Source organism: Schistocerca gregaria, chromosome 3, assembly GCF_023897955.1.
Source record: "Schistocerca gregaria isolate iqSchGreg1 chromosome 3, iqSchGreg1.2, whole genome shotgun sequence".
NCBI lineage: Eukaryota > Metazoa > Arthropoda > Insecta > Orthoptera > Acrididae > Schistocerca > Schistocerca gregaria.
In genome coordinates, this window is record NC_064922.1 from 821,684,163 (window position 1) to 821,696,557 (window position 12,395).

Here is a 12,395-nt window from a genome sequence, read left to right on the forward strand (position 1 = left end):
AAACTTTCGTAACATGTTCAGGTAAAACCACCGTTCACGGCAGACTCGATGAAAAAGAACGGAACAATGATGCAATTTTGCCCCAGTCCACACCAAACATTGACCGTGAGACTCTCCATTTGACGTGTAACGTGAAGATGACGCGAGTCCCCATAGAACGTTATGACGGTTCAGTTTGCCGGATATATGAAACGTTGCCTCATCGGGGAAACGATTGTTTTTTTCCAAAAAATCATTCTTTGCGTCAATCTTGCCCAGCAAATACACTGAGAACTATTCGCATTGAGGTTTTTCCATAGGTTTTAATGCCCGAAGCAGCTGCACTTTCTAGAGATACAGTCGTAGCCTCTTATGCAAGACATTGCACGCTGTTGATCGTCGCATTTGCTACTCTTTGGCCGCCGCAACGACCGATTTTGTCGGACTTATTGCAAACGCTCTGTCATACCTCGTCCACATGACGTCTGAAATAGACGGGCGACCCGCCCCATTTTTATGGTGAACACTGCCTGTTCTCATAAATGCGTGTGCCAAGCCCGAACAGTTATTGGGGACAGCGGTTGCTTTCCATACGGCGTTCGAAAGTTGCGTTGCACTAGGGTACCGGGTGTCACCAGTATTAGCCAGGGGGCACGCTGAGCTTTTTCCTGTGGGGTCCACCACATTCTAACAGGCTTTACAGTTCAATTTTGCATCAAAATTGCGGCACCTGGAAGGTAAAAAAACTTTATGGGTTACCTCATAATATGTTGAAAACCATTTAATAGCTAGTATAGTTTTAAAGTTATTTAAATCGCAATTTATGGATAAATGTAGATCAGTAGATGGCTCTCAATTCGTACAACTTCGTTCTTAGTTGTCAACAGTTAAATACTGCCGAAAGGACCCATCGTTAACGGGTAGGAATCTTAAAAGACGGGTTTTCGCAGCGAACGGTTTCTCTGATCCAACAGTAAGACGGCAGAAGTGGAGAGGCTTTTTCGTTGCAGCTGTACCCAGGGACCTGGTCTTTGAGGGTCGATTCCCCTTCCTTTTCCTTCTCCTTGGGCTTCTTTCTTCTTCGTTTTGTCAAGCGAGGATGGAAATACGTTCATACGCAACGTGCATATCGGGCGTGACCAGCACGTTGCATATGTGTCAGGCTGACTTCGTGGCTGTTGGGCTACGAAGAGCTTTAAAGAGTTACGGTGGCCCGAAGAAACAACAGAGAAAAACAGTCCTATCACCACCATTGTTTTGTGACATACGACAGTAATGAGGTATCATCTGTCGATATTTGTTAATTATTATTGTCTGTTTCATACTCCTGCTAAAGTCTATTCGGCAAATGAATTGACTTGAAACGTTATTTTATACTACGTATCTGTTAGTAAGTCAAATTTTTTTATCCATTTAGGAATGGTTGGTGAAGGCTCGGACGGCGAGAACAATAATTTTATTTCTTATAAAAAATTTTCTCTTCCTGCCAGTCAAGATTTTGTTCGATTTATTTCTTGTACGACGCGTTTCGGGAAATGATTCCCATTTTAAAGCGCGTTTTTTTTTCTGTGTTGACATGTACGCGTGATAATCGCGATGTGCAAGCTGCTGCATTATCCTGTTACGTTTAATCTAATCTGTAAACACTTGCAATTTTGTAATGACGAATTCTGCTGTTTAGCTCACGGCGAATTTTGGAAAAAAACTTTACTCCTGATTTTCTTGTCCTCTTACGCAAAAGACCGACACACATTAAACATTGCTTACACAATTCAGTGCACAGTGCACATTATAAACGGAAAAATTAATTATAAACAGTCAAAGGTATTTTATATATCAACAGAGATGACAGAGGTCATGGGGTAGCGATATGCAGACAAACAGATGGCGGTAGTATCGCATATACTAAGTATAAAAGGGCAGTGCATAGGCGGAACGGTTATTTGTAATTAGATGATCTGCAACGTGATTATGGCCCCACGATGGGAATTAGCAGAATTTGAATGCGGAATGGTAGTTCTAGCTGGACGCATGGACATTACATTTCGGAAATCGTAAGGGAATTAAATATTCCGGTATGTAATGACGGTGTCAAGAGTGTGCCAAGAATACCAGATTTCTGGCATTACCTCTCGGTACAAACGTAACACGGACCGGTGGCCTTCACTTAACGACCGAGAGCAGCAGCGTTTGCGAAGAACTGTCAGTGTTAACAGACTGAAATAACGGCAGGAAATGAGTGTGGGACGAACGACGAGTATAATGTCTTTTCTGGAGACTAGAAATCTACTCTGTAGGAATCAGCATGGGTTTCGAAAAAGACGGTCGTCTGAAACCCAGCTCGCGCTATTCGTCCACGAGACTCAGAGGGCCTTAGACACGGGTTCACAGGTAGATGCCGGGTTTCTTGACTTCGGCAAGGCGTTTGACACAGTTCCCCATAGTCGTTTAATGAACAAAGTAAGAGCATATGGACTATCAGACCAATTGTGTGATTGTATTGAAGAGTTCCTAGATAACAACGCAGCATGTCATTCTCAATGGAGAGTACTCTTCCGAAGTAAGAGTGATTTCAGGTATGCCGCAGGGAGAGTGTCGTAGGACCGTTGCTATTCACAATATACATAAATGACCTTGTGGATGACATCGGAAGTTTACTGACGATTTTTGCGGATGATGCTGTGGTATATCGAGAGGTTGTAACAATGGAAAATTGTACTGAAATGCAGGAGGATATGCAGCGAATTGACGCATGGTGCAGGTAATGGCAATTGAATCTCAATGTAGACAAGTGTAATGTGAAGCGAATACATAGAAAGATAGGTCCCTTATCATTTAGCTACAAAATATGAGGTCAGCAACTGGAAGCAGTTAATTCCATAAATTATCTGGGAGTACGCATTAGGAGTGATTTAAAATGGAATAATCATATAAAGTTGATCGTCGGTAAAGCAGATGCCAGACTGAGATTCATTGGAAGAATCCTAAGCAAATGCAATCCGACAACAAAGGAAGTAGGTTACAGTACGCTTATTCGCCCACTGCTTGAATACTGCTCAGCAGTGTGGGATCCGCACCAGATAGGGTTGATAGAAGACATAGCGAAGATCCAACGGAGAGCAGCGCGCTTCGTTACAGGATCATTTAGTAATCGCGAAAGCGTTATGGAGATGGTAGATAAACTCCAGTGGAAGACTCTGCAGGAGAGACGCTCAGTAGCCCGGTACGGTCTTTTGTTAAAGTTTCGAGAACATACCTTCACCGAAGAGTCAAGCAGTATATTGCTCCCTCCTACGTATATCTCGCGAAGAGACCATGAGGATAAAATCAGAGAGATTAGAGCCCACACAGAGTCATACCGACAATCCTTCTTTCCACGTACAATACGAGACTGGAATAGAAGAGAGAACCGATAGAGGTACTCAGGGTACCCTACGCCACACACCGTCAGGTGGCTTGCGGAGTATGGATGTAGATGTAGATGTATCAGTTAGGTCGGTGCGTTGGAATTTGGCATCAAAAATGGCTCTGTGCACTATGGGACTCAACTGCTGTGGTCATTAGTCCCCTAGAACTTAGAACTACTTAAACCTAACTAACCTAAGGATATCACACACATCCATGCCCGAGGTAGGATTCGAACCTGCGACCGTAGCAGTCGCACGGTTCCGGACTGCGCGCCTAGAACCGCGAGACCACCGCGGCCGGCGGAATTTGGCATCAATGGGCTAAGGTGGCAGCCGACTGACGCGAGTGCCTTTGCTAACAGCACGACATCGCCTCTCTCGGGCTCGTGACCGTACCGGTTATACCCTTGACGACGGGAAAACAGTGGCATGGTCAGATTGGTCACGATTTCAGTTGGTGACCTGTTGGTAGGGTTAAAATGTGGTGCAGGGCAAGTTGCCAACAAGACACTGTGCAAGCTGCTGGTGGCTCCATAATAGTATGGGATGTGTTTACACGGATCCCCTGGTTCAATTGAACCGATCATTGACTGGAAGTCGTTACGTTCTGCTGCTTGGAGACTATTTGCACTCGTTCATGAAATTCTTTTCCAAACTGCGATGGAACTTTTATGGATTGCAATGCGCCACGAGACCGGGCCACAATGTTCGCGATTGGATTGAAGAATATTCTAGACAATTCGAGCGAATGATTTGTCCATCTAGAGAACATTTTCACAGCGATTTTCAGAGTACGGCAGACTCTCGAAGATAGACGGAATCTATACCGAGAGAGAATATTTACAAAGTTTCAAGATTCGGCATTAAATGATGACTGTAGGAATATACTACAACCCTCTGCATGTCATTCCTGTAGGGATCTTGAGGGCAAGATTAAATAAAATACGGCACATACAGACGAGTTAAAACAGTCTTCCAGTGCTCTGTACATAAATGGAATGGGAAAAAACCATTACAACTATTTTGTGTACATAGACTGAAGTGGCGAGTGAAAACCTGTCCCAAGGCCGGGAGTCGAAATCGCGTCTCCTGCTTACTATTGCAGGTGCGTTAGCCACTAAGCCATCTTCGCTCACCCAACTGCACGGATTACCCTGGCACGCCTCCCTCCTCCCTCATTCACCGCTTCAGTCATCATACATGTATGAGACCAGTAAAGTCTGTCAAATTGTGTCATCTCATTTGTATGAGTACTTGCACCTGGGTTTCAGGCGGGCGGGATCCCTCATTCACGTTCGATGCTGAGGCGCTATTCCAGAACATGGACAGCCTCGTCGGTTCTGTTCTTGTGTAAGGGGGAATTTAAAGTAGACTGGGGTGAATGTGAGAGGCTGTCAAGTAATCCGTGCAATTGTGCAAACTCCTGTGTCAAGGTGGCTTAATGGTTAGAGCATCTTCCTAATAAACATGAGACCGGTTTCGATACCCGGACTAGCTACAAATCTCTCGCTATTTCAGTCTGTATACATAAAAATCATATCTGTATGAATCCAGTAGTCTCTCAAGTTGTCATTTCACCCTTACAACTTTTATAGTAGGACGTGTCCTAGGCCATGCACTTCATTGGTTTGCAGAGTATACATGCAGATGTACACCGCGTAACGGAATTAAAAGATAACGTTTTCGACTCTTCTTAATTGTGTTCCATTGTGACGCACAAGTGTGAAATTTAGTGCAAAGGCGCCAACAAGCTTCCTCTGTAATTGTGCAGAAGTGTGGCGTCCCGACGACGCTTCACACAGTAGAATCTCAGCACATGATAAATAAAGGCCAGAGCTCAGAGGTTCATGTGACCCGTAAGGTGATTTAATGATGTCATATGCGTACAACGCCACTTTGGACCCGTCACACGATGGAAAAGTCCACACAGACTCTTAGCCAAATTTCACCCTTTCTTTTGATGCCTCTCCGACGGAAGTCAGAATCGCGATGCCCACTGTTTTTCTTCTGTGTGGAGATGGTAAATTTTTCAGACAGTCCGCCGCTCACGACCGATACGAAAACGCCTTAGTAGGTGGCATAAAGGGCGTCAATGAAGCCACCCCTTTCCTAGAGACTTGGATCCTCATTCATTTCGTGGTCAAAGACGACAGTTTGCAGTGTGATGAGCTACAGGAAGCTGTTCTTGACAGTCTTTGATGTCCTTCTCTAAGGACATCGTGGTCTACGAACTCCATTGAACGTGATCTCACAGCTTTGGAGTGCAGTGCAACCGCAATTTTTGCTCAGGTGTACAGGGTAAATTTGAACGTGACCGGAAGCATCAAAGGGTGCGTATGGTTTTTCGCCCCTCTTGTTTCAAGCAGTATTGTGGGGTGATCAGAGGAGTGCGACATTGGCACATGCGTGAAAGCAAATGGCAAGGTGCCCCGCTCTAAGAATCCCATTTCGGCCAAACCCTCGTTGGCAGCTGTGAAGTACTCCTAGGCGCCTACAGGCAGACGACTGTCACCAGAGATGTGTCAAGTGGTTGCCCTATGGCTGGCGCCTAGTACTACTTCACTTGCTTTATCGATAAAGGCACATTTTTAAAATTCTCAGTGAATGAGTGGGTGCCACTTAGAGCTTTTCCAAAGGGCAGGTTGTTAGAGGAACCCTTTGCCGTTATGTTCATGCATGTATTAACGTTGCACCCCCTCTGTGATGACACCATAGGAGAATGTGAAGCAGGATGGCTGAAAAAGCAAAAAGACCCTTTGCTGCTTCGGCTCATGTTCGTCGAATGGTTTATGTAGTCCCTAATGGTTCTACCCTGTACACCAGAGCAAAACTTATGGTCGCACCACACTCCAAATGAGTTGCTAGCTCACGATGTCCTTACAGAATGGTTATGCATTTGGTGGATGTTAGCAGCATCGAAGATTGGTCTAGAATGTCTTCCTTTTGTTAATCACACTGCAAACTGTCGTTTTCGACCGCTAAACGTGTGGGAATACATATCCCATGGAAAGGGCCGGTTTCATTGACGCCGTTTACGCCACCTCCTGAGGCTTCTTCGTGTCGATTGTCAGCGGTGGTGCATCTGAAATGCCGTCCTTGGCCAGACATCAGAAAGCTACGCTGGGCGCCGCGCTTCTGACCTCCATCGCAAACGCGCCAGAGGAAATGTGAGTAACATGGGCGGTGACGACCTTCTCATCTTGTCACGTCCGCGGTGGCGTTGGGCAAAATTTTTGTGGAACTTAGTGCCAATGTGCTATCATTAACCCACCGTATGCGTCACATGGGTTTCTGAACTGCGGGTTCTCTTTTGCTTGTGTCGACGCCTTGTTGGTAGAGGCGTCGTCGTCCCAGAGAATGACTTCGTAGGACGTCACGCTTTTTTACGATTACAGAAGGTTGTAGGCACATTTGAGCAACACTTCAAACTTAAGCGTCGCAATGGGACGCAATTACTGGGTTTCCAAAAAGTGTCTCACTGGACCCGCATCCGGCCATCATGATTTAGGTTTTCCATGATTTTGCGAAGTCGCTCCAGGCAAATGCCGGGATGGTTCCTTCGAAAGGGCACGGCCGACATTCTTTCCCAGCCTTCGGTAATCCGATGGGACTGATGAACTCTATTTGGTCCCCTGCCCCAAATCAACGAACCAGCGAATCCAAAGAAACGAGAGCTCGCCCCCCCCCCCCCCAACGTGACAAAAGAAGGGCATCGGTATGAGTGGAGGTGGGAGCCGGGATGGTATTGCATAGCGATTTCGGACCCCGATTACAGTCACGACGGCCAAGAGGCTCTTAAAGACCCACCATAAGCAATTAGAAGATATGTCATTAAATAATAGGCAGAAACTGAAGAGAAAAAAAGATCCAAAAGTGACCCTTTAACTCTGTTGTTCAGTTCAGTTGTAGAGTGACCACGTATTTTAATGTAAGAAAGAATGAGTGTGATGTTGCGTAACTTACGATGTTGTTGTTGTTGTCTTCAGTCCTGAGACTGGTTTGATGCAGCTCTCCATGCTACTTTATCCTGTGCAAGCTTCTTCATCTCCCGGTACCTACTGCAACCTACATCCTTCTGAATCTGCTTAGTGTATTCATCTCTCGGTCTCCCTCTACGATTTTTACCCTCCACGCTGCCTTCCAATGCTAAATTTGTGATCCCTTGATGCCTCAAAACATGTCCTACCAGCCGGTCCCTTCTTCTGGTCAAGTTGTGCCACAAACTTCTCTTCTCCCCAATCCTATTCAATACCTCCTCATTAGTTACGTGATCTATCCACCTTATCTTCAGTATTCTTCTGTAGCACCACATTTCGAAAGCTTCTATTCTCTTCTTGTCCAGACTAGTTATCGTCTATGTTTCACTTCCATACATGGCTACACTCCAAACAAATACTTTCAGAAACGACTTCCTGATACATAAATCTATATTCGATGTTAACAAATTTCTCTTCTTCAAAAACGCTTTCCTTGCCATTGCCAGTCTACATTTTATATCCTCTCTACTTCGATCATCATCAGTTATTTTACTTCCTAAATAGGAAAACTCCTCTACTACTTTAAGTGTCTCATTTCCTAATCTAATTCCCTCAGCATCACCCGATTTAATTTGACTACATTCCATTATCCTCGTTTTGCTTTTGTTGATGTTCATCTTAAATCCTTCTTTCAAGACACTGTCCATTCCGTTCAACTGCTCTTCCAAGTCCGTCGCCGTCTCTGACAGAATTACAATGTCATCGGCGAACCTCAAAGTTTTTACTTCTTCTCCATGAATTTTAATACCTACTCCAAATTTTTCTTTTGTTTCCTTTACTGCTTGCTCAATATACAGATTGAATAACATCGGGGAGAGGCTACAGCCCTGTCTCACTCCTTTCCCAACCAATGCTTCCCTTTCATATGTGTGCATTATAGGTATTTTAAGCACATTATGCTGGTAGCAACGATGTTGAGCGCCGTAAGCAGACAGAGGAGTGTGGTGACGCGGAGTGGGTTGCGTGCGGCAGGTGGTGTTCAACCGGCTGACGCTGCCGCACAGCCTGGACGAGGAGGAGGCCGCGGGGGCGGCGGCCGGGCCGGCGCCGGGCCCCGGCGGGGAGCCGTCGCCGCTGCCGCCCCCGGAGTCTCTGCCGGTGGCGGCGGCCAGCATCTCGGCCGAGCCGGGCGCCAACGGGCTGCTGGTGTACCGCGGCGGCACGCTCGCCTCGCCGCCCCCGCCGCCCCCGGGGCAGGGCGGCCCGCTGCCGGCCCACTACGCCGTCAGCGACTTCTCGGTGGGCGGCCGCTGCAAGTGCAACGGCCACGCGGCGCGCTGCGTGCCCGTGGGCCGCGACGGCCAGCTCGCCTGCGACTGCAAGCACAACACGGCCGGCCGCGACTGCGAGCGCTGCAAGCCCTTCCACTTCGACCGGCCCTGGGGCCGCGCCACCGCCACGCACGCCAACGAGTGCAAAGGTAGGCGTACTTTGTTTATTTCTCAAGTAAAGACCTGCTAGCCCGCCCGGTTCGCCGTGCGGTCTAACGCACGGCCTTCCGGGCTGATTTGTGTCGAGGTCCGGTGAACCGGCCAGTCTGTGGATGGTTTTTAGGCGGTTTTCCATCTGCCTCGGCGAATGCGGGCTGTTTCCCCTTATTCCGCCTCAGTTACACTATGTCAGCGATTGCTCCACAAAGAAGTTCTCCACGTACGCGTACACCCCCATTACTCTACCACGCAAACACAGGGGTTACACTCGTCTGGTGTAAGACGTTCCCTGGGAGGATCCACCGGGGGCCGAACCGCACAATAACCCTGGGTTCGGTGTGGGGCGGCGGAGGGGTGAAATGGACTGCGGCAGTCGTCGTGGGGTTGTGGACCACTGCGGCAGCGGCGGGGACGGAGCCTCTCCGTCGTTTCTGGGTCCCCGGCTAACATACAATACAATACAAAGACCTGCTATCTGTTATTACAAAGCAGGTCGTACATTATGTGATTTTACTTGTTATATCATACAAATTCAGTTTCATTAATAGTATATATAATACGAGGTGTGTCCTGAAAGTAAGTTCCGTTTGGCTATGTAAAACAAACGTGTACAGATATAGAAAAAATATTTATTGCACAAAAATCTACAACCATTAAACTACTTTTCTACATAGCTTCCGAAATTTTGTAGGCACTTGCAATAGCGTGGCACAAGTTTTTGTATGCCTTCGGCCTGCCGCTGTAGCCGAGCGGTTCTAGGTGCTTTAGTCTAGAACCGCGCTGCTGCTACGGTCGCAGGTTCTAATCCTGCCTCGGGCATGGATGTGTCTGATGTCCTCAGGTCAGTTAGGTTTACATAGTTCTAAGCCTAGGGGACTGATGACCTCAGATGTTAAGTCTCATAGTGCTTAGAGCCATTTGAACATTCGTCATGCGTGTTTACACATTTTAAAGTTTGTACATTTCGGCACTTGCACTGCGTGACTAGTTAAATTCGTGGGAAATTGCTTGAACGCATACGCTCAAGATTTAAAAGTCGTGGGCTAGCTTCACATCACTAACAAAAACATAACTTTCAAAGATGTTGGAACAGTAAAGATGTTAAGCTACGGACCCTGTATAGAATATACGAGGTGTCACGAAACAGTTCGTTCAAGTGAATACAGCAGGCAGAGAACATAACAACTATAACTCGATGGGAAACATATGGTCCCTGAGTTATTAACGTTATATAACATTTCTTTAGTGGTACTGATGTACACTGTTGGGGCGGTGTCGTTGACTGGGAATGCGTACTGACATTTAAAACTGCTCTGTGTACGGATGGTTTTTTTCTGAGCTCTGCTTGGAAACATGCACATTCATTCGCATCACTGCCTTTGACTTCCTTATAAACACACTAATTCAGTCTCGATCAGTACAGACTAGGGACATCGGTCAACGTGGAACAGTTTACGTGGGCTGAAACGGATTAAAGCATCTGGTATATGGGTCTGTGAATGGAAGTGGCCCAGATGCAGTGAGAGAGTATCGATAGCGCTTTCCAGCCCACTGGTTCCACAACTCCAAACATTCGGACATCTGCATTGCCTGGTAAGTGATACACTTTCCGTACAAGTACAAGTATGCATGACACAGACCGGAAACGGACAGTGCGAAATGTAAAACAAGATCAGCGCCATGCTGAAGACACCCCACCTACAAGCACCCGACTAATTGTATACATCTTTGGCACCAGACATATCCCTGTGTGGAATGTGCTACGTGACCAGCAGCTTCACCCTTTCCATCTTCAGCGCTGGCACCAATAGCATCTGAATATTATCAACAATGCGTGCAGTTCGCGCAGCGATTTTTACGACCGACTGCCCTGCATCCTTTATTTTCGGCCGAGGTCCTATACGCCGACGACGCTTTGTTTACTGTTAAACACTGCGCATGTTCGGGCATATGTGAATCCACGAGGCACTCGATTTCGTGCTCATAAACAGCAATTTGGTGTTAACGTGTGGGCCGTAATTCTTGGTAATAGGTTGATTAGACGATACATTCTATCACCCCACCTCAACGGACGGAGATATCGCATCTTCATGGAACGTGTGTATCCAGAAGCGATGGAGGATGTACCTCCGCGTATTAGACAGAGGCTGTACTTCCAAAACGATGGGCTGCCAGCCCATTGGAGCACTGGTGTAAGTAACCGTCTGAGTGTCACCTTTGGGAATCGATGAACCGGCCAAGGTGACACGGTGATCTGGCCATCCAGGTCACGTGATTTCAAGTGTCTGGAATTTTCCTCTTAGGACGTATGAAGCCCTGGTGTATGAAACCGTTGTGGAAACAGTAGACCTCATTGCTAGAATTGCCGTCGCTGCTGGCACCATTCAGAACATGCCAGGAAATTTCGAACGGACACGACAATGTTCTGGCGATGTACTGCGTGTAGACAGGTCATTGGTCACATATACGAGCAGCTGCTGTAATTAGCAGGCTAAACTACCTTATGCCTAAATGGACCTTACATCAGAAATAGCAGCCGGGACCATATGTACCATTACTACATATTTTTATTTTGATGTTCTCTACCCGCAGTGTTAGTTTGAACGAATACTTTCGGATCGCTCTGTATACGCACGGTAAAATATGTGGTTCAAATGGCTCTGAGCACTATGGGTCTCAACATCTATGGTCATCAGTCCCCTAGACCTCAGAACTGCTTCAACCTAACTAACCTAAGGACATCACACAACACCCAGCCATCACGAGGCAGAGAAAATCCCTGACCCGGCCGGGAGTCGAACCCGGGCGTGGGAAGCGAGAACGCTACCGCACGACCACGAGATGCGGGCAAAAGAGAAGTAAAATTACGTATAATGAACTCTGTAACGGCATTTGTTGAATTGCTAAGATTACAAAAGCAAATATTGTGTACAAACAATAAAACATGTATAGGTGTAGGCTACCCAGTCAGATATTACGAATTTTACATTGTGATAAGATAAAGTACTTGTACATTTAACAGAACAGTCCTTGAACATGGGCACTAGTTTACCAACACAGTAATAAAACTGTAAGTAAATACGAAAAATAAAGTTGTGTTCTAGGTCATAAATAATACTGAGATATACTTTACTATTAGCCAGATATAAGAGAGAAGCTTTAGAGTTTATACAGTGGATAGAAACAGCACTAAACATAGGCTTTAGATGACCGATACTATGAACAGTACAAAAGCACAACAGATTTTATTTTTACAATGATAAAACTGAGTTTGAACATAGTTTTAAACCTGCATCCTCCGTTATAAATTTTGAACTCTTCTGTCCAGGCAACTTCCCGCGGAAGAATAATGTTCCGGTGAGTAACACTGTTCTGGAGACTAGAACTCGGAAACCAAGCATTTCCGGATATATGTAGTTATTTTTCATTGTCGACATGTGCGGAACACACACATGAAATTATGCCTTCCATTTTTTTTAAACATCCTGTATATGATGGTGGTGGATGCACAATGTTACTACATATTCATCTTATCTTACCCC

At 46.2% G+C, this 12,395-nt stretch overlaps 1 protein-coding gene across 1 annotated transcript in view; it reads left to right on the forward strand.

Annotated features, from left to right (window-relative positions):
• Positions 1 to 12,395, forward strand: part of LOC126355612 (netrin-1-like) — a 488,826-nt gene that overhangs the window by 46,260 nt on the left and 430,171 nt on the right. Inside the window, exon 2 of the mRNA XM_050005974.1 lies at positions 8,396 to 8,843. Within this exon, the coding sequence (XP_049861931.1) occupies positions 8,396 to 8,843 (448 nt within the window). The remainder of the gene's footprint in view (positions 1 to 8,395; positions 8,844 to 12,395) is intronic.